Source organism: Cyclopterus lumpus, chromosome 7 (assembly GCF_009769545.1).
Source record: "Cyclopterus lumpus isolate fCycLum1 chromosome 7, fCycLum1.pri, whole genome shotgun sequence".
Lineage (NCBI taxonomy): Eukaryota > Metazoa > Chordata > Actinopteri > Perciformes > Cyclopteridae > Cyclopterus > Cyclopterus lumpus.
The window spans coordinates 10,414,092-10,436,309 of record NC_046972.1 but is presented as its reverse complement, the minus strand read 5'-3'; the positions used below and the strand labels follow the sequence as shown (position 1 = coordinate 10,436,309).

Sequence of the window (22,218 nt, the reverse complement as noted above, 5' to 3'; positions counted from 1 at the left end):
ATCAGTAGGGATGGCAGGCGTCAATTTCAGGTCGGGCACTGACACTCTCTGTCCAAACGGGGGCGCTCTCATCTCAAGGAATCAGGACTGCAGGTGAAGAAAGAAGAGTTAGTCAACCTTAAATCCCTTAATCTCAAAGGAGGGGTTGTGAGGCCAAATCCTGGCTAGATGTTATCATTTGGAGTCAAGATGGCACCATACCTCTGATGTGCCGTGTCGATCCTCGCTGGACGATTCGGTTTCCCTGACAACGACTGCCATTGTCACCTGCATGTCCGGATGCTGCTGCTTGGCTTCCTGTATTGCGATAGCCAAAGCCTGCAAGGAAAGAGTGAACTATACAATTAATAATAGGAACAAATGTATAACTTTTGGAAAGATCTTTCACTGATATTATATAATAGAATATAACTGAAATTCAGTTCAAGAAACAGATATACGACAATTTCAGATATGTGTATGCTTACAAATAGAGCTACATTTTTCATTCAAAAATAGTGGACAAATGCCAAACATTGTCTTGTTTTAGGCTCTCAAATGTGAGAATCTGATGTTTTTCTTTTGTCCTGTAGTATTGTAATATTATTGTAATATGAATATCTTTGGTTTGAGATATTGGTTTAAAACGGGCATTTAATTCCTTTACTTTTACATATCGATCATAAAAATAGTGGCAGCCCGACTTGAAAGGAAGGATTGTTTTTGTGTGCCTATCTCATTTATTATTATTGTTTGTATTGTATATTTGTTCAATGTATGAAATCATCGAAATAAGCTTGTTGATCCGATCTGAGATCTGCAAAAATATATAGATGATATACTGTGGGGAAGATTAAATTGAAAGGTTATTAAGTGCTTCCATAAATACAGGTTATAAATAATAAGAATAGACTATTCAAAATGTACAGCATTTGATAACTGGAAATATGCAACATCTACAAACACCCAACGCTAACAACCAGGAACCACAATGCACATGGCGCTTTTGATTTTTTCCGCAGTTAATTTCAGCTCACCTGCTCCTGGTCTACATCATCGTCTCCTGTGATTATGATCCTCTTCTCAATCCTGGTCTCTGAATATCCTCCTTTCACCGTCTACAACACACAAGGGCTTTTCTTTGAATATCCTTCAGAAGTAGAGCTATTTAACTGTATTCAGGCATAAGAGATGAGCCCACGTCATCATAATTGTACTTTTAAATTGTGCACATTGTCAGTTCTTAGTGGGAAACGGCACCTAAATTATTAATTCTATTTTATACATGTTATTTTCATGGCCGAGGAGAGTTATTCAATAGTCAATATTTGTGAACATGAGCTAAGCAAGACACCAGAGAAGTCATCGCTGTCTCATCAAGTATAACATCTGGAGCCGCTTTAGAGACAATGAATAGAAGAGAATAATATATTATAGAATATTTGTTTTCTTCGCTGTACCCAAATGAGCTTGATTCTATTGTAATGTCAGTTCTGAAACCCCATATACTCAGAACATTCCCCTGGGTTCTCTCAACTTACCCGATATATCGTCTTTGAAGCTGTTCAATTTGGGATTTGGGAGATTTGGGAGTGGTTAATGTTTAATAATATTTTTGGAGTGTTGTAGTAGTCCGGATCATTCTTGGTCACATTTTTACCTCGGTCCTGTCTCAGACAAAGAGGACTCACCTCTGCAATGCCTTTTGGTTATTTGATCAAAACAATTCTGACAATAAACTTATACATGCACAGTATATATTGCAATGAAAGATGTGAATGAAGAGGACTCATCGGTCAAGTCTTTTCTGTGGGTGTTTTTATGGGTATGTGGCTCTTTCAGATCAATTTGAAGTGTCCCTTTTCTTTTTTAATGGTAAGTGTGTCATGCAGTGTCAGACTCGCACTGGTCTGGTCTCGGTCTCGACCACTCAAATGCCTGCTCTTGCCTCACTCTCGATACCCTCTGCTCCGGGTTTCGGGGGTCTTGACAACAGCAATCATGTATGCATTTTGAAAATGGGCCTAGTTCCCCTTTAAGCTTCCTCACCTTGGTGACGTGAGTGGTTGCCGAGGTAACATTTTCAGTGACGAGGATGGGCGACCCTGACGCCTCTCTACGTAGACTGCTCATATGCACCTGGGAAGAAGAACAGCCGGCGGCATTCGCAAATACTTGAAAACACACTTGCAATATATACAAATCCTTACAGAAATTGAAGTCAATACGTTTTGATAGGACATCCAGTCAGGTTTGGATTCATAAATGTATTTGTTTTTTTGTCAGACGAGAGTCTGCTTCAGGTCGAGGTAAAAGGTTTGTACTCACAGGGGATACACTCTGTCTCGAAGAATAAGAACCTTCACTCAGGCCCGTGATACAATGATCCTGAAACAGACAAATTCATTGTGTGACTTGTGGTTAGTAACACTTTAGTTCTAGTTGCATCGAATATTCTTTAATCTACAATTCCTCATCGCTAAAATATGAAACTAACCTGATCTGTGAACTCCACGATGGTCGTGGTGATCTCTGACCCATTGGGCTGAGTCTCTGTCCTGACGTCCGTCTTCCTGACCGTCGGTGTGGGCAGGACATCGCTGGCCTCTCTGCTCAGCGGCGTGACGGCAGAGACGCGACTGTGCGACTCTCGGTCCACGGAAGAGGACACCGGCACGGACCTCTTTGGTTTTTTGGGTACGACAGGCTGAAAGACATACATCGGTGACTGTAATGTAAAACAGGATGAGCAATATATTTTGAGCTTAGTGCTTTAAGAGATATATTATAAATGAAAATAAAGATAAAAGAAAGAAAAACAGGGAGGATAAAATGAAGGGTCTTTCTTCATTACCCGTCATGAAGAGCATTCAACTCACTGCAGCTAATCCCCGGGTCCTTCATCTGCTCTCGATTTCAGTGCATTATAAGCGTTAATGTATATTCAAAGTACATTTCTACGCTTTAGACCTTTATGTTACAGCTTTTTGACAAAACATAAAAACACAGCCAGACAGACTTCAGGTGTGGTAACACACAGCAGGCTTGTGCACAGAACTAGCACCCACTCGACAGCCCACTTTGGTGGCCTGCCATCACACTTTGTTGGAAACTTGGGTGGCACGAAGAGCAGGATATGATGTTTTAAAGGAGGGCGGTTGGGAAAGATGGAAATCCAGTCCAACTTCATGTTGTTTTGGCAAAATCTATGCCGGATTATTTTTTTATCAGTTCTCTGCTTCTTGTTAAAAAAAAAAAAAACACATGGAGATATAGTTATAAAACACTTTAATCATTTGTGGACATTTTTGGATCATTCATGTGGGCACCCATAGCATGGTTCTTCTTACCAAATCAAACTAAAGTAGGAGGAGCAACAAACATACTTGATGTGAACACTTTGGCCTACCTGCACATCGGACCGTTTGACCTCTGGCCGGACTTCTTCAGCCTGGATGTGTTTGGCTGGAGGGCTGCTGCTGGCTGCTCTGGACAGAGTGGCTGACACCAATGGAGGAGGTGGTTCAGAGGGGCCCTGCTGCTGGAGCAAGTCCATGCTAAAGCACAGACCCACATCGGGTGACACACTCCTCTCCCCAAGCTCTGTCATGCCCCTGGAGAACTCCTCCATGCCCGTGTTTAGGTCCGTGAGGACGGTGAAATCTACTTCGGCCTCCAAGCTGGACGTAGAGCTGACCGTGATGCTGGAACATTTGCGCTCAATGCCCAGGTGGGTCTCCTTCAGGTACAGGATCTCTTGGTCCTGTTCATCCTCTGAGACGGAGCCCAGACGTCTCTCCCACGGTTCCCTCTGCGGAGAAGACTTCAGGACATTAGAGCAAGTCAACTACATATATATATATATATATATATATATATATAACGAAAGAATACACACAAAAAAGTATATATATACACACATACATACATATATACACATATACTGTACATACATACACACATACAAACACACACACACAGTTTGGAGAGGAGGAAAGATCAATATGAGACTGAGCAACGACTCACTGAAGCTTCGTTGAAAGGTTCTTCATAAATAGCAGGTGTGGGAGGTGTATCCTATAGAAGAAAAACAAACAGGAAGAAAACATTAGTATGAAACTAATAAAACAGTCAAACCATGATACCGATACGAGTGTTATTGCATCAAAAGAGGAGAGAGCTGAAACAAAGCCTTTGTTTTTCACTGCATTGACATAATGTTTTGTTTGTAGGCATTATTTATAGAGAAATCATGTTTACAATGTTCTCTATTTACAGCTTTTGTACCAGGCATGTTCTCTGCATTATAAAAAGAAAATGGAAACACTAAATTAATTCACCAACTTCAGGGGTTATGTTGAACTTAGACAATAAACACCCAAACGAGAGCTCTAAGAGAATGTAAAGCTTAGTGCTAAGGTCAGAAGCATGCACACAGGGTATATTTCACAGGTTGACATCATCAGAAATGATCGCAAGTGCAAAGGTAATGCCATGCACTGAAAGGTTAGATTTTTGAAAAAAATCCCTTTCAGGAACGAGGTATTCATAATCGTAAATATGAATGCCTTAGCCCTGAAGAGGTTTGGCAGCTCTGCAGCTTGATCGAACATCTAAATCGCCCTATTCATTTTCTGCTGTTGCCACAGGTGCCAAGGCCAAACATTTGTTTTAAATGTCTTTCACAGCCATTTACAAAAATAATTTAAAATATGTGAAAAAGAGGTTTTCAAAGAAAAATGGTGGAAAGGTCTTTCCAGCAGCCACCTTTATTCTGTGAGGGTGTTGGAAGGAAAGACCAGGTGTGAACGAGACAAGTTAAGGTGGGATAAAATTGACGGCTGAAGCTTAATTATAGGGAACTTTGCTTAAAAGGCCCGCGGCATTCTGCAATGGCCAAGCAGATGGATTGCTTTGCAAAGGGGAACAAGGGAAAGCAATATGCTTTCTGGGCCATGGACTTGAACCGAGTCGGTCAATGATGCGATGCCAAGGAACGTGAACGTTTGCCTTCTCATACACAGCCACATGAGTTCTGAAGTATGTGTGATTTTGTTTTGTTTTTAGATGGTAAAAACAAGATTTGCACGACATCGCCTGAAGCTCATGCAATGCGTTACTTTCCCATGATTGACAAACAGTTTAGGGGGCAGATGGGTTTACCACTTGCTTCCACTTGGCTGTTTCTTGGCCGGGCGTCCTGTAGTGGATGTGGCTGCTGTCCACGTTGCTCGGCCTGTCTCGGGACCATTGCATTTTCAGTGGGAGAGTTCGAGGGGGAGCTGTTGGAAATGTGGTGCCCGAGAGGAAATTCTCTTTTAACTCCGAGTTGTTTTGAAAATGTTCCTCCTGTCCTCCTCTTGTCCACAGACGTTGTCCTGTAGTGCCTCTGCAGTCTCTGAGCTCCTTAAGGAGTAGAGTTTGCTGTTGATATGACATCGCAGCGTCGCTGTGGTATTTGGTATTTTCCTTGACAACATCTGCAGCAGACTGCAGAACAGCATCGTCATCCACTCTCCTTTCTGCGTCACAGGAACCGTCTTTGGATTTCGTCATCGGTACATCACCAGTGGCACCAAAGATGCCTCTATCAGACCGACTTTGAGCGTTTACAGCACCTGTGTTCTCCTTATTCAAAGACTTCTTTGATCTTTGTGGCTTGAGAGGAACTATTTTGGGGACTTCTGAGTGTGCGTTCCCGGTTTTATTGCGATCTTGCTCTCCCATGGGGCTTGGGGCTTTCCCCCCCCAAGTCTCACAATGTCTTGCGTCACTCTCAACATCGCCTCCTTGGCCTTTTGGGAGAGAATCCACAGCCACCGGAGTTTTGAAGCTCTTTGGTCTCTCTTGATAAATGTTGTGCTCATATTGGCAATGCTTCATATTTATGCTGATCATTCCACTCCTCTGTTTGTCATGTGGAGATCCATATCCATTTTCTTGAATGGCATTCCTCCCTAATATAGAATCGTGATGTCCATTTGTTGCCAGTGTATCTTCCCTGGTGTTCAAGTCCAGTAGTCCTGTTGCCCTAAAGTCGGTTTCTTCTTTTGGAGATGTTCCAGGACAGCTTTTTAATGAATCCATAGTTGTTTGACAGTTGTTTATCTTTGATTCAGTCCAAAGTTTCACAGACAACACGTCTCTACCCAAAGAAGAGGGCTTAATCTGTTCCACTTTAGTGTAAGTATTCAGTTCTCCTTCATAAGCATCCTGCTTGTCAATCAATTTGCCATCACCGGTCGCCTATGTTGACAGAGTAGACAGTTGCATTAGCCTAGCTCGATACACTGCTCTTGCACTTGTGATATCATTGTTACCCCACATAATTACTGGAAGTGATTAGGGAAGAAAAACAGGGATTAATTGCGGGGAGACCTCAAACTCTGATGCATTTCAAGATGCTTTCTTTTTGGCTCAATGTTTTTGACAGAGAATGGAAAGAGCTGAAAAACTTAAAAACATTTAGAAAATCTAAATACGTTGGAAACTAATTGTAAAATAGTGAGAATTATAATTTGGGAATAGGATCCCCTTCTTACTGGTTTCCGCTCGGGGGTTCCTCCAGGAGGAGTAGCTGAGGAGAGGCGTTTCTCCCTCTGGGCCATCTTGCTGTTAGGCTGCCTCAAAGCCCTCTTTAGCTCATTGATGCTGGCCTGGTGCTTCTGAAGAACATCTTCTGGCTTATCCAAGAATTGCTGCTTACACGGTGAAGGGCACACCAGGAACACAAATTAACAGAAATGAAAATCCTACATCTGAAGCTAGGATTTTCTGAAATGGTAACAATCATTTCTACAGCTGGTCTAAATGTAGATTTAAGTTGATAATGGACCTGGAGGTTTGTAATTTCTGAATTTTTACTCAGAGTGTGGCGCATGACTGTTTTCTATTGTGTAACTGTGCTGTAGGATGAATTACAGACTGTCACAGATGGCTGGATAAAAGAGGTCTTCCTCTAATGACAACATAGACCTTATTATTGTGCACACAGATCAAGATGAGTGTCAACACTTATCTCCTACCTTGCAGCATTGTAGTCAAAAAGAGATTTAATTAAAGATCTGGAGGTTTAAAAATATCATAATTACAGGGTCAGACTCTATTTAACAGTATGTTATCCAAAAGTATGTTGCTGTTGCTGCACTTTACAAAATACCCTGGTATAATGCCTGGCAATCTTTGGAAGATTGAGCACAAAGCCCCGCACATGAGATTTGTAATTATTCACAGATCAAAGGTTGGACAGATAACAACAAATAGTTGAACTGGAAATAGTGTTTAGAAAATATGAAACTGACAAGCAAAACCATCTTATTGCATTTCAGACAGTGCTGCGTCAAACGACTATGCGCTCCATTGCTGTTGGCTGTGTTCTAACAGTAAGTGAGAGGCACAGTTATGGAGAAGAAAACACCTGATGAGGGTCACACAGCACATGCCAAAAAGAGGGGACAAGCAGTACCTCCTGTTTGGGCCGATGGGTGGCCACATCCTTGTGGCCAAATCCGAGGTGGGGCAAGTGAGATGGAGGGGGGGGGGGGGGGGGGGGGGGGGGGGGGAACAGATGCGTGCAGAGACAAAGAGGTAAAGTGCTGCTGGTGAGTCAAAAAGGCAGGCGGACAGACAGCCAGACAAACAGTTGACACCACCAGACTGTTAAGCTATTTAATGTTATGCCAAGAAGACAGGGACAATCCATTCCAGTGTCAGCCAATTGATAATTAATGCAGTCACATATTGACAGAGCATAAGTGTTTGAGAGAGGGGGATTATTCCCATACTTCTTCATCCAAAGATTTGGTGCATGGCTTTACAGACCCTTTAGTGACAAATGCAATGCCAATATTTCCTGCAGTACTTAACACTAATAAATGTATTCCTGCAGGAAAAACACCAACCGTTATATCAATAAGTAATATACATTAAAAAGCCAGTTTTGCATAAAAATAACGTATTTAATTCATTATTAATTAAATTAAATAATGCATGGGGGCTTGTGATTTAATTTGTTTTTTTTTTTTTTTACTTGTGTTCAGGTTGTGCATTGAAAAAAGCCAAACATTTTACCTTCAAAAAGTATGATATTTCTCTCCTTACTGAACACACACTAGAACAGAAATAATTAACTTAAAAATAATCAACTTTAAAGACAACCAGAATCTACATGTTCATTTTAACATGTGACTGCACACCGTCTCTTATTACGACATATATATATATATATCATTATATGTCATTATGTGCGGACGGTCACTGTGTTTGATGCATTTCCAGTCACCCTGCGATGGAGGAGCAACGCTGACACACCGTCGGTGAACTCTCTCTTTACTGTTGCTCTTCTAGCTGACCGGGAACCCGTAGAGGGTCTTCCCGCTCCACCGTTACATTTGCCGTCGCCATAATGTGACTAACTCGCAGGCCCAAACCTCACAAGCTGTCGCTAATGGTGTACAGATAAACGTTTCCGAGTGGAACGATCGCTTGTGGTTCTGCATTACCTGTACGATCTTTATTGCTCTAGCGATAAAAAAAATAAAAAGAACACATTATTACATTTAGAGCTCTGCCACCCATAATGAGGAGACTTTACACATCTCAGCTGAAGTACCAGGAGAACCACTGATTCACTAAAACAAAAACAAAACAGTGCTGGAGGGCAATCTGTTTGCGAATAACAATCCATCTCTTTGATTTCACACAGGGATACTGCTTAACAGGGATACTGTTAAAGGTGTGTTAACAAATGTTTCAGTCACTCTGGATAGGAGCTTAATGCCTATGAAGAACATCTAATATACTTTTTCCAGTAGGAAGAGAAGCAAAAAAGGAAATAAAGAGCCTGAATGAAACCATATTAAACATTTCATGTTGATTTATCTGAAGGTTGATTCATGCAGTTGTCATGGATTATACTCAGCGGTATCCTTGAAATCATGACATGAAAATAAATAACATTTCCTCCAGAGACAAACAAACAAGAAAAATGACAGGTTGTGTTTAACAAACACAAAGTACACATGCATGACCTACAACAACCAAAACTACAGACACTAAGGTCCAAGGCCAAAATACCTCTGGTTTTGAGTCTATAGGCGAGCCTTCCTCTTCCTCCTCACCCTGCGGGAGAGGAAGAGGTGGACGGCAGGGAGCAGAGCAGAGGATAGCAGTGTGTTAACATTACAGCAGGGGAAAGAGACGATATGTTGGAAGCAGGATTCTGGGTTAAAAAAACACATCAACTTCAGCAAAGAGGTCATGTTAGGTGTTGAAGGGGCAGCTGAGGAAATGGAGAGGAGAACAAACTCATACTAAGAAGTCTTATAGGTCTGCAGAGGAGCAGAAAATTGAGGAAATTGGGCCACGGAGAGAAAAAGTAGGGATGGTGATTACACTCTTAAATGAAAAGGAATGTGAGATCGCAGTGTTAGTCAGAAGTTGAATGAGGGATTTTTCCGAGTTGGTGCAAAGCCGTGTAGTTTTTCATTGGATAAAATATGTATGTATTTTTATTTTATTTACTTTGGTGATTAACATTACTAACTTTTACCATACCTATTTTAACAGCTATACTTTGTTGCGATAGGTGTCTGTGTATTTTAATGTATCCTCTCATCTTGTACCTTGAACTCCAAAGTCTTGGTGGTCGTAGAGATGTGGGAACCCCAGGTTTGCCTCTGAAACTGATCTTGGTCCTGACCATCATGCAGCTCCAGCTGGTCCTGGTCCTGATAATGGTACTGATCGTGGTCCAGGTCAAGGCTGCCCTCTTGGTCCAGGTCTTCTCTGGACATGAACTGTGTGCGTTCACTGGAGCTTCGCTGGGAAAGCTGATCCATACTGTAGTTGAGAGCTGAGGCTGGTGAAGTGCAATGGGAGGAAAACATAAATCACCTCAAGTGATAAAGCTTTTACATGACATAATGTGTCGGGCCATGTATACATCAATAGGCTGCGGTCTAACATGATACACAAGTTGAAAGATGCTTTGATTTCAGTTTTTGCCTCACAACATATTCCAGGACATACAGGTGACCCTCCGTGTGGAAGATGAACTCATCTGTGTTCTTACCTCCATCAATGCTTCGGGGCAGCAGGTACCTCTTGCTCACAGACCGGTCAAACTGTGGGGCAGGCCGGTCAATCAGAGCACTGGCCTGTCTGGTCTGGGCCTGGGTTCTCCCGCTGTAGCGGAACTTGGAGCCAATCACCAGAAAGCCCTTGGGAGGCGGCTCTGGGGAAACCAACCTGCAGGAAGGTATAGAGTTTACACTTTAAAAAAAATGTACACTAAGTGCTGAATTGTGTGCTTGCCTAGAGACACATTTCACATGTTTACAAGTGCAGCTGACCTGCTGCGCACGGACTAAGATCCTCTCTAGCTTACAATAGGAATTAATCAATTAGAAGTGTTCCATCTGATCTCTGTCCCCATTTAACCCATTATTAGAAGCAAATTACCCAGAATCAGCAACCTTCCTATGAATTTACAGTAACATAAACATGTCTGTTTTATGCAAGAAAATTATACAGAACTGTAAGACCTGTAAAAAAATTAAAGACCATTTACTGTAAAAAGAACTCAACACATTTATGGAATGAGTTGCACTTGAATGATATCTCTATTCTGCCAAGTCTTAACAGTTCATGCCGGGTGCAACGACTACGGTGCAGGAAAAGTGTGTCTGTCTGAGTATCTGTGACTATCAGGTCCTACCTGAAGAAGGTGTGGTGCTCAATGCAGACCTTCCACAATCGCTTCGACGCCCGATGGTTTGGCAGTTTGAAGCCTATGGTGCTCTCAAACTGTTCATACTGAGCAGTGAGGGAAAGGAGTGATGTCGGGGTGGATGAGTAGGAGAAAAGGAGAGTGAAGGGAGCAAGTGCGGGGAAAGATGGAGGGATGGCAGCAGGGTGAATTGTGTTTACTCCGCAGCAATGGACAAATCAATGAGGTTTTTCTGTTAACTCTTAGAAACCTATTCTCGCACTGCTATGTCAGGTAGATTCTCCTTCTCTAACCAACCTACAAATTAGTTGTTCATGCACTCACTCAATCAGATGTTCAGTGGTGTGAGCAGATGAAGACACGTTCAAATCAATAGGTTATTAGCAATATAACAGGTCTTTAAACATAAGGACTAGTCCATTCACACAAAAAGTAATCTGTGGGGACAGTTTAGGGTTTTCTAACACAATGACAACCCTCCAGGCAAATCTGAATTGACCGCTGAGGATAGATCTGCAGAACAAAGCATGTGCACAGAATGGCCTTGGTATTCGCTAAAGACGTCAATGTCAGTTTAACAGTGAATGTAAAACACATTGCAGATACCCTGAAGGCCAAAGAATGAAGGACAAAAACAGCAAATTATAATAATTTAAGGAATTGAAAACCAGAGGGAGCATAATGTGGCTCCAATATTTGCGAGTGAAATCCATGATGAAAGTGCAAATCCTCTTGACTGGTTAATCGCACTTTAAAGTCACCATAGCGGAAGAGAGAAGGAGGAGAGGAACAAAAACATGACCCATCAGCCTAATCTTTAAGAACAGTATCTGTGAGGGCTATAAATAATGTCCTTGACAGTTGTCACATGGTTTGCTGCAGATAAATCTCAGAAGTAACACTTTAATCAAACCATGAAATAACTATTTATGCAGTTTGAGTCGAGTCAATGAGGTCATTTTACCAACTGCAAAACCATGAAATAGAAACGTGGAGTTGGCTCTTTACAAAACAAACCCTCATTCCAGTTGCCTCTGCTTTTTCAGAATGACTCTCGTGAGCAATTCTAGTGGGAATATGTTGACAGTTACTGCGCAGTGAACGCCAAGCAAGGTGAAAAAGACAAGATAAGGAGAGATTTAATTTACCTCTCCTGGGCGGATCTTGATGTAGAAATTGCTTCTCTTGTAGGAGATCTTGAGGATTTTTGGCCAGGCGAATCGGTTGATCCTAAGACGGTCTCGGTAGATGAGCAGACCGTTGGCGCTCACACCGAGCATTATGTCAATTCCTTCTGAATCCTGGTTGACAAAAGCATTGAGCATCAACAAACCTCAGACAAAAGTGTGCTGCCAGATGAACAGGAGTGTTAGCTCTGTACCTTAGCATGATGCAGGTCCACTCCATACATTGAGAGCTTCTTGGCATTTTCAAGAAAGTTCACATCTGCCTCGGCTGGACTCATTCCCCTACGAGACCAAATACCATACATAATGTATCCCTTCTTTCATTTGTGTGCAACAAATCAAGAATACCAGCATTTGCCATTATCCGCATGGCCTTCAATTACATTAATGGAGTCATATGTTCTCCGACCTGTAGTTGCGGTGCAACTCCATCACTCTCTCCTCCAGCTCACGTGTCTGGTTGGGTGCAAAGCGAAAGTCGTTGACATAGTCTGGGCCATGGTCCTCAGGCTCATAGTCTCCCAGCTCGGCTTGGACAGTGTAGGATCCCAGAAGGGCGTGGGTTACAAATGAGCAGGGCAGACGACCAGACAGGATGTCGTCCCTCAGCTGCAAGCACAGGTAGTACCTGAGGGACATGAGGGAGTTAATGCTGCGGACATTTCAAGCATCTACATCACCAGGAAACATCCGGAAGAACCATTGCTAGATGTTTCCGTCACAGCCCTGTTTGTCTTTAGCAATGCCAGTGGACTCTTGGATGCCAATGTCTGTGTCTGTCTGAAATTAATTTAGCGTCGGCACAGATCAAGAAATATTATGACATTCCTCTCATCCTCATGATCTATTTATGATTCTATGTTCATCATAAAATGGGCTCGCATACAAACTGCAAAACATCAATTTCATAGAGAGAAATTTAATCAGTGTGGATTATCAAGAGTAACTCTGTACTGTTATGGTAAATGAGCTTCTGTGTTGGACGGCAAGAAGCAACCACCAAGCTGTGTTATCTGACGCATTGGGAATGATAACTCCTTGAAAATAGACGTGAAGCCTATATATATATACACCAGCCTATCGTTTTGCAAAATGATGGCGCCCAATTCTGCGCATGAGCTTCCTATTGACTGACCAATCGGCTATCCTAACCAAGTGGCAACCGCCGAGGCTGAGAAATGGAGCCAACGCGGAAGTGCCAAGAACTGCAGCTCATTGAAGGGCAACTTGAGGCTGGCACCAAAAGCAAATCAATCTCCATAGATGTAATCTCATGTTAAAATACCAAACGCACAAATAAATGACTCGACAAACAAACTAACTTCTGGGTTGGCCTAAAGAAAAACATCCTCTCTCCAGCAACTTTAACGGACAAGCTGCCTCTTGTCACAAATGACACCATGCTCATTTTGCACTGCATCTTTTATCTACAGCCCAAATGCATTATTGAAGAATTGTCTGTAGGCACTCTTTTAATATTATGGATGTTTTGTGATTGTGGTTTTGTAATTTGTTAATTTAGTTGTTTTGCAATTACACAAACGCAGCTTTGCTGTTCGAGGCGAATATGTTGGAAGCACAGTTGCCTCCAAAGAGTATGTTCTTTCTATAAATCTAACCAAAACAAAAATATCATCAAGACAACTCAGTTAATTAGCTTCAGACAAATTGTGAGCTGTGTTGTTGTTGTTGTTGTTATTATAATATTCACACCTACCTGGTGATGTCTTCCATTAGCACAGATGGGTCTGGGGGGTAGAACTTGACAGAAAATCCAAAGATCCACGAACCAACTGTGGACAAATCCCCAGAAAGGTTTTGCGGACTGCTCTATGTTTGTAGATATATGTCTGTCTGTCTGTCTGTCTGTCTGTCTGTACTTACCTCGACTTTGCTTCTTAATCTCTTTTGAGGGATCCAACCAATGCTGATAAAGAAAGAAAGAGACAATCCCCTTAGAGAACTTCAATATCAGCTAAATCATCCATATTCACATTTTAAGTGCCCCTTTAAGAAATATAAAGCACTGTCTGCTCTTCTCTTTTTATATCTATTCCCTAGTTGAAAGCCAAATATATTCATACTACAATAAAATGGATAAAGGCTTCTATAAAACACTGAAAGCATCAATATTGAGGCTATGAATGCCAGTTGAGTCCAGCTCCCTATGCTTAATGTCACCAGAGCTTTCATGGTGCACTGGAGACTCTGTGCACCATTTTTAAAAGGCCATACTGTCTAATCACATTTTAAAAGGTTAAAGGTCATGTATGCCACTCTCAGACTGTAAGTGGTTAAGTACGGTGAAAAGGGCAACTGGGGACTCACTGCTTTATGACACCTGGAAAAACAGTCTGGTTAAAGGGGCTGCTTGGCTGAAAGGCTGGTTGATATTTGCTCTGAAATCAGTGACCAAAAAAAAGTACATAAACTATTAGAAGCAGGTATAAAGAAGCACAGCAAATTGAATGTCAACACATAGATTTGGCCTTGGACTCTACAAAGCTATTCTCCACAGGAGGAGCTAAACTACCCCAAATATCAAGAGTGATGAGCCCAGAACCGAAGATCAAAACTAAAGTCTGAAGTCACTTTATACAATGTTACACAATTAACAAGCATGCCTGCAAACCATCATGGATACAAAAACGCATCATTAAATAATACAAATGCATGCATGACAATACCCTTCTCTGCCAGAGTACTGTCCAATAAACCACAGAGGAGAATTCTTTGGGTTTTATTTTTTATTTCATTACATTTTATGGGTAAGACTCTCATGTCATAAACACCCAGTGCACGCATGCACCCTCTCTGTGTATGTGCGAGGTCTTTTATACACCACATTTGTAACTTCACACAAGCCAATTCAGGATAGTTTCTAATTTGGGACAAAATTGGTGTCTTATGTTTGTTTTATTTGCAGCTGCATTTGCCTCAAGCTACACATTTAGATCTTAGAATGATTATCTTTATCTTCCTCAAGTAAGATATCTTAGTGTGTGTGTGTGTCAGTGTCTGACCTTGGCGTTGTCCGTGTCCTGGAAAGTCAGGCTAAAGTAGTCCCTCTCCAGCAGGTTCAGATGGCCACACACCATGTCCAGCAGGGTCTGGCCCTTGGCAAATTTCTGACACACACACACACACACACACACACACACACACACACACACACACACACACACACACACACACAAACACACAGCAAGTGGGCAGGTGACACATTGCAGGTTTAGGTTGTCTGAACATCATGTACTGTAAAAGACAACAAGTAGAGGATAGAGTGTAATAATGCAAGTCAATAAATATGTATAAGACTGTAGGGCGTCTGCTGCTGGCCTCGTCCTTGAGACCCACACAGTATAACATGTGCACATTCCCTGGTTCACCTCCATTCGATAACCTATGGTGCATGTCATAGCCTTCTTTCTCTCCCCATTTTTCCATGTTTAGATCTTATGTATTATCAAGCTGCAAATCTTGCAAGAAAAGAGTTGTAAAATGGTTTATTCAAATCCGATATAGTATTCATTATATAATGATGTGGTAATTATCCAGTAAAATAAAGCTAGTGATTATTTTAAGTACAGTCTTCAGTATATTTCATAACAAAGCTGTGGGAAAAAAAATAATGTCCACCCCAAATGTGGTCTGAGAGAAGCTTCCAGTCTGTCTCTCCCCTGTCGAGCAGGAGGAGCTACGCTCGTTGCATGCCTATATAAGGGGAGGAAAAGCATCTCGCATCAGTGGCGTTTCAACAGACCACACCCATTTTCTATCCAGCCCTTCAGGGCTGACAACAAGGCCTCTGTGGGATGCACCGACGGCCTTGGCAAAACGCTATCTCCACAGACAGTCACATGCACAGACACACACGTAGAGAAACACACATGCCAGATTCATCTCCTCGGGAAACCTGGCTCCTATGACGACAAAGCAACCAAGCAGCTGTTACCATGGAAACAGAAGTAATAGGTCCCTTCTGTATGTGGGTGCGCCCTCTCACTTTCTCAGTCTCTGATTACCACAAGGCCACCACGGCACTTTGTGCAGCTCTTGTAGGAGTAGCCAGCAGTACAGTCAGCATACCATCTATGAAATATGTAAAATAGACTAATTAATGAACCATTGTAAAGTGATCCGTCTTTCAATAACAATGCACTGCAGGCTGCCACGGGTGAAGCAGTGACAGAATAAGGCTGATTTATTTGGGGGTAGCAGCGCATATATTGGATTTTCTTACATAAATTGAATTGTAACACATCTCAGGTGGTCCCCCAAGCATGGCAACGAGGTCACGCTCGGAGCTGCTGATGAGATTTAGTCGTCACTCCAATTGGCTCCAATCACATTTATTTAGCTAGTTCTGTGGGCTGATTGTGTTAGCAGTCATTTGGTGTAATCTTAGAAATCCATTTTGCTGATCGCCTTGCCCATGCAAACAAGATGAGGAGAGGCCGTGTGTGTGCGTGAATGGGTTAATGGCTGGCCGGGGGGAAAGTAAATCTGTCAAACTAAGGCACTTGAAGTAATGCAAGCAGAAGATTAGGAATCAAAACTGCAAAGATGTTGTGAGGCTGAGTCGGTGTGGCTTCTATGATGCAACGGCTTTGTCCAGAACAATTTCAGCAGTTAGAGGAGTATCATGATTTATAAAAGGCACTTTCACAAAACTGACTTGTCTGACGAAGACTAATTATTAAAGGCCAAGATATCCTGAATTTCCAAAGTCCCCATCATGGGTAAAGCTCACAAAATGCAGGAACCTATATTAGATATTTTTCATTTGACCTCCTGATGAATGCCCATGTCTTTCAAATCCCACACCTTCAGTCTTTATTACAGGTTTTATATCATAGATTTGAAGCCTGATGACATCACAGGGGTTACTTATTTTTAGAATTCAGAAAGCTCCCTCCAGAGCCACAAAATATGTCCAACAACTGTTTTCACAAGACATCTCTCCTTGTGATGAGTAAACTGAGTTGTATGTGTAAAATAGGTGGAAGACCCTTTAATAAAACAGCGTGACAGTGTAAAACCTGACATTTGCAATTCACAAGCACACCATTTCAGTTGAAGTAAGCGAACAGTGTTGCAGACACCACACTGGCTACGTCAAGCAGCATTACATCCAAGGCTACCGTGGTGGAAAAACATGTGAACGCAATAAACATTTAAATTGTATTGAAGTCGGAGGGACAAAATATATTCTGGTTCCAGAGTCATTTTATTAAAAGCTTTAATGACTCAAGATTGGCTCATGAGCACTTTGGAGAAAAAAAAGCCTACAAAATATATTAGATTTGGTTTGAAGTTCCCAAACAATAAAAAGTCCTGTTCGCTCGAGGCATTTCCTAAACAAGTTGTGTGCTGTGTGTAAGAAGAGCCGTCCTTCAACCACTCAGGTTGTGTATACAGGGAAGCTCTCTGGAGCGAGAGACTGCACTCACCTTCAGAGACCTAAACGCTTCGGGGGAACACGTTAGATGGGTGCTAATAAATGGAGAGATATCATGCAGAATATATTGGAGATATCATTCTTTAAAAAGGAAGCCAAGCTTAGTCCCAGTGTCAAGAATCTTTTATTTGGTATTAACTCGTGATCCACAAGAACTTCACATTTATGGAGCTGGTGGTTTCCTTCCAGGAGACAGTTTGAATGTAAGAATGATGACTCTGGACTGTATTATGTTTATATTCTGTGCGTACATACAGTAGATGTATATCTGTGGTCCCACATTCCGAAGGGAAAAGCAACTTATCACAGAAAAGGAATCACATTCTACCAGTGCCATAACAATATATATTACCATCAGTGTGTGAAAAAGGCACTTCTTAAATAGCCAAGCATCAGCAGCTGAGCTCTGAAGAACCATCGGCACAGAATGCTTTGCAGACGGCAAACAGCCATGCGTATCCAGTCATTTAGTTAATCAGCAAAAATGAATAAAGACTGGAGATGCATAAAACGCTGATGCTCATGAGCATTAGCGTTTTATGGACCTGCAAAGAAAATTACGTTCAGCCAAAGTTTAAATAGTTAAAATATTTTATTAGGACGCCGAATGTTTCATTCAAGATGTCTTTTGGGGAAAGTAATAGCTAGAGGTTGTAAGCACGGTGCTTATCTTTCTTTAAAGTATGGCATTGGGTTAAGGACTGGACAAATGCACTGAGCTCGATCAATATCTCTAATGTTGTGAGCCAAACATCAATAGGAGGCTCCGGCTGCTCCTCTGTTTTTATCATCAGTGCACGCTCGCTCGGTGGACATCATGACCGTCATTAAAGCAATGATTCCACTGCATTCATCAATGTGTCCCCGCTCGCTCTTTCTACATTGCACACCCAGTGATATACACAGTCGCATACGTACTACAAGCAAGCACTCCATCTTTCTCTCCTCCTTCTCTTATTCCTCACTTTCTTCATCTTTTTTCTTCTCCCATTCTATTTTCTCCCCGGTCAAACATAAGAGCCATCTGTCAACCGTATAGATTTCCTGTCAAAGCTTAATACCGCAAGTGTCACTGCCCAGGTGACATGAAGATGTGTGTGTGTGTGTGTGTGTGTGTGTGTGTGTGTGTGTGTGTGTGTGTGTGTGTGTGTGTGTGTGTGTATGCACACATATAATTAAGGCAGAGGGAGAGATGGGGGGTTGAGTTGAAGGAGAATGTGTGTTGTGTGTGATGCCTCAGTCACTACTCAGGACATATTTCTCCACTCGGAAGTAAAATATGTGAGGTCACGTGAGAGGCAGTAAGCCATAAAAGGAATAGTGACATGAATGAGGTTGAGCCAACAAGATCATTCCCGTCACACATCACACTCCATCATCAGCAGCAGCCAGTGGGGTTTTTCGTGCTGGCTTTAATGGGATTCACCGCTGCTCTGTAAATCCTGGCCAGGATATCCCTCTGGTGTGAAACAGCCCCTTTGACACCCCTCGCTCTACTAGTCATTCCACCCCAGATTAATTCTCTGCAGTGTACGATCATGATGAGCGTTTGTGCTGCTGTGAAATTCAAATAAACCGGGAACTACGCCCGTCTATGTTTACAAACACAAAAGGCTACAGAGTCACGACTCATGGAAGCCGGGGATTGCTCATCTGAGCCTTCCATCCCCCACAATGCAGAGCTTGTCTTACCTCCATCCGTCACTCGCCCTCTCTGTGAGAATAGCAACAGGGCTGCATTTCTAGTAGCAGGTATTACAGAGGGAGACACAATCCCACTGATGTGCACCATGGTGTGCTGAGTCAAGGGCTCTGTTTGAACGGGGGAGATGTACACCAGCTTCTTAAAATTATATATTCCCGGTCATCCTGCACAGCGAGATATGAAATTTATATATGTGCATTTTAGTGTGGAGAAACCGCCAAACTGTGTTTTAATAGCACTCTAAGACAACATTATCACATTATTATTTGTAATTATTTCTGCAGAATTCAATCTGGATGTTTTCCCCCAGTTTATAGGTTGCTACGAAAGATTTCCCAACATCCTGTATTTTTAACATTATTCCCAGAGCAACAAAGCTGATCTTTGTCTGTCAGAGTTTCTGGAGAAGGCCATGCAGGTCCGTGAAGTATGCTGGTCTACAATCCCGAGTCAGGGTTACCGATAAGCAGTTCAGCAAGATCATCTAAACCATTTTATCTGGTGGTAAAAGTTTAAGTTGTAAACTTTCCATCCATACGTGGAGCAAATATTTTCTTAGAGAAAAAGAAAGCTAATTAAAGCATTTCCATCCTTCTACTTAATGATAATATTAGCAGCTGTATCAAGATAAACAATTGGTTGCACTAATTTTCCATTTGTGTAACATTAAAAATGTTAAATGGACTGTAATTGTATAGCGCTTTTCTAGTTTCCGACCACAGAAAGCTTTTCATTACAACATGTTCACACCCATTCAGACACGGATGGCAGGGACTACCATGCAAGGTGCCACCTACCCGCCAGGACGATGTAATCATTCACACCCATTCATACACAGCAGGCACGGCCTGAGCCATTTGCTTCTTGCCCAAGGACACATCAACATGGACTAGTGGAGACGGGGATCAAACCGCCAATCCTCTGATTGAAGGACGACCTTGCTCTACCAATGAACCACAGTCGCCCCTATTATAGAAGACGAGGGCGCAACAAAACCACACAATTAAAGAGCGCCAGTTAAACCAGCAACAAGTGAGGACAATGTAGAATACATAATGGAAATATGGTGTTTTCAGTTTGTTTCAATCTTTTCATCCATTGCTATTTTCCGTCTCTTCAATAAAAAAGGAGGCTTCAGTGACGCAGGCTTTATTAACGTCATGATATATTCACAAAGTCTCTTTCCATCTTTAAGTCTGTATTTTCTGCAATCAACTATTCCACCTGATGCAAGTGCAAAAATTGTTTGCAATATTTTGATGTCTTTTTTTAATTTTGGGAGTTTCTACTCAGGTTTTTTAGTGCAACAATTAAAATTGTGCATAAGGTTAGAGGTTAGAAATCCACTTATGAGGATCTAAAATATTGATATATTTCCTCATTGCTCATGAATACTGTGTGCGAGCACAACTACGGCAAGTACAGAAAGTCAAAGTTGGACAAGGAAGTCAGTCTGTAAAACATTTGGGTACCATTTCTATTAGTTATCTGTTGTTTTGGTACAAACCTCTATGATTGTCTGACTACTCATGCCTCGCCTGTCTGTTATTACTATTACTTATAGAAATTGTATAAATTAATGTAAGGCCTATGTTGTCTTAAAACACATAATCAGCATTTTTTCACATGCATTGATCGGCCATGTTCTCCATCCGTTGCTGATGAAAAGCGAGAAGCGTACCTCAACTCCAGCCTCGTAGTCTGATCCGTCAAGCAGAGTGACTTTGATTGGGACGGTCTTGGGCCGTTTGGTGGTTTTCTGGGGGGATCTGGAGGCTTTGCTGGGGGTCTTCTCTGAGCTATCATCCATGTCCCCCTGGTCCTCTGGAACCTTGGAGAGAGAAAATCTTTCCTCTAAGTGTGTACATTTCAAATCACCGTGCTTTTACAGGCATTATGTACTTATTTTCAACAGTGATTTAAATCCTAAATATTTGATAATGTGAGGCAATCATCAAATACATGATGTAGTATGAGCAGCTGATATGTTAAGATGTTGAGATGTTAAATGTTGAGCTGGCGGCGTTGCATATCAAACATGCTGGAAGGCCCCTGAGTGATTGAAAGGCATGAGTGAAATGATCTACAGCTGCTGTGAGTTTAACAGCACTCCCACCTGATTGGTTCTCATGGCGTCCCCTTCCATTGCGCTCTTCAGTTCCCCAGCCAAAGCCGTCTCTGTTGTCATAGAAATTGATTGCTGTCCTGCAACCACACATAAGCATATTCAGTCAACATCAACTATTTTGCTGCTACAAAAACACACGATTGAGTGTTTACTTCTGCCATAAGTCCAGTCTAACTATGGATTCTCGATAGACTCATGAAACATAAGCAAAACACTTTCCCATCTGTACACAGAATGCAACAAATGTGTTCATCAATTACCCAACCTGTTACTTTGAATTATTGAAGAAAATGATGAACAGCATAACCACATCAAAATGTCCATTTGCAAATTCTCACACAACTCTTGGAATATAAGAAAGTGTCATTTATTGGTATCCGCTCAATACTTATGATACACATGCTTCTTTGCTGAAACCACACTACTTAAACCACTTTGAACCCACAAGGAAGGAAAATAGTGTGCCTGTACAAGGGGGAGACTGTTTATAGAAGTGTTCTAAATAGTGAGGGCTTGGCGATATGACCTAACATTTATATCACAGTATTTTGGGGGGCGTTTGCAGTATTACAAAATAAAAAGGGATATCCACTCAAAACATTATTCTACCAATTTCCACTCTATTGATAATGTATGGGAACGTATCTTAAGAAAAAATTTGTGTTTTTTGGGCTCTAAATAAGAATAAAATGTGTTTCGGGAGCAGTACTGCCCCAAAATGTCAATGTCATGTGATTCATTCAGGGTTAGTAACCTGTGTTGGGAGTGAACTGTATTGATGAGCAAACTGGATCTTAGCCATACGTTTTTTCCATCTTAACCCACATGACATGAAGAAAGAGTTTGATAAGCTGTTGGACATTTAGCATTATTGTACAAAAGACACAAGAACCGTGAGCAGTGAGGCTCAGTTGCAAGCTGCTCATCTAGAAATGTGGCAGCAGTTTAACAGCTGCAGCAGCGCTGTTAAGAGCTAAGTCGCTGCGTTAGCCTGTTAGCATACCGCAATGTAAAGCAAGAGGTTCTGTG

General features: G+C 41.8%; 1 protein-coding gene across 1 annotated transcript; it reads right to left on the bottom strand.

Moving 5' to 3' along the window:
- si:dkey-178k16.1 (band 4.1-like protein 1) lies at window positions 1–21,249 on the bottom strand. The gene is made up of 23 exons (XM_034537052.1): window positions 21,178–21,249; window positions 20,743–20,892; window positions 14,919–15,023; window positions 13,780–13,822; window positions 13,613–13,688; window positions 12,305–12,523; window positions 12,090–12,177; window positions 11,857–12,009; window positions 10,697–10,794; window positions 10,052–10,227; window positions 9,603–9,838; window positions 9,055–9,093; window positions 7,445–7,474; window positions 6,522–6,677; window positions 5,143–6,225; window positions 4,006–4,056; window positions 3,389–3,790; window positions 2,477–2,686; window positions 2,308–2,367; window positions 2,029–2,118; window positions 1,017–1,097; window positions 202–318; window positions 1–87 (listed from the first exon to the last, which is right to left on the bottom strand). Exons 1-23 carry the CDS (start codon window positions 21,247–21,249, stop codon window positions 82–84), a joined length of 3,741 nt encoding a protein of 1,246 aa, XP_034392943.1. The 3' UTR covers window positions 1–81.
- Window positions 21,250–22,218: the final 969 nt, after the last annotated feature.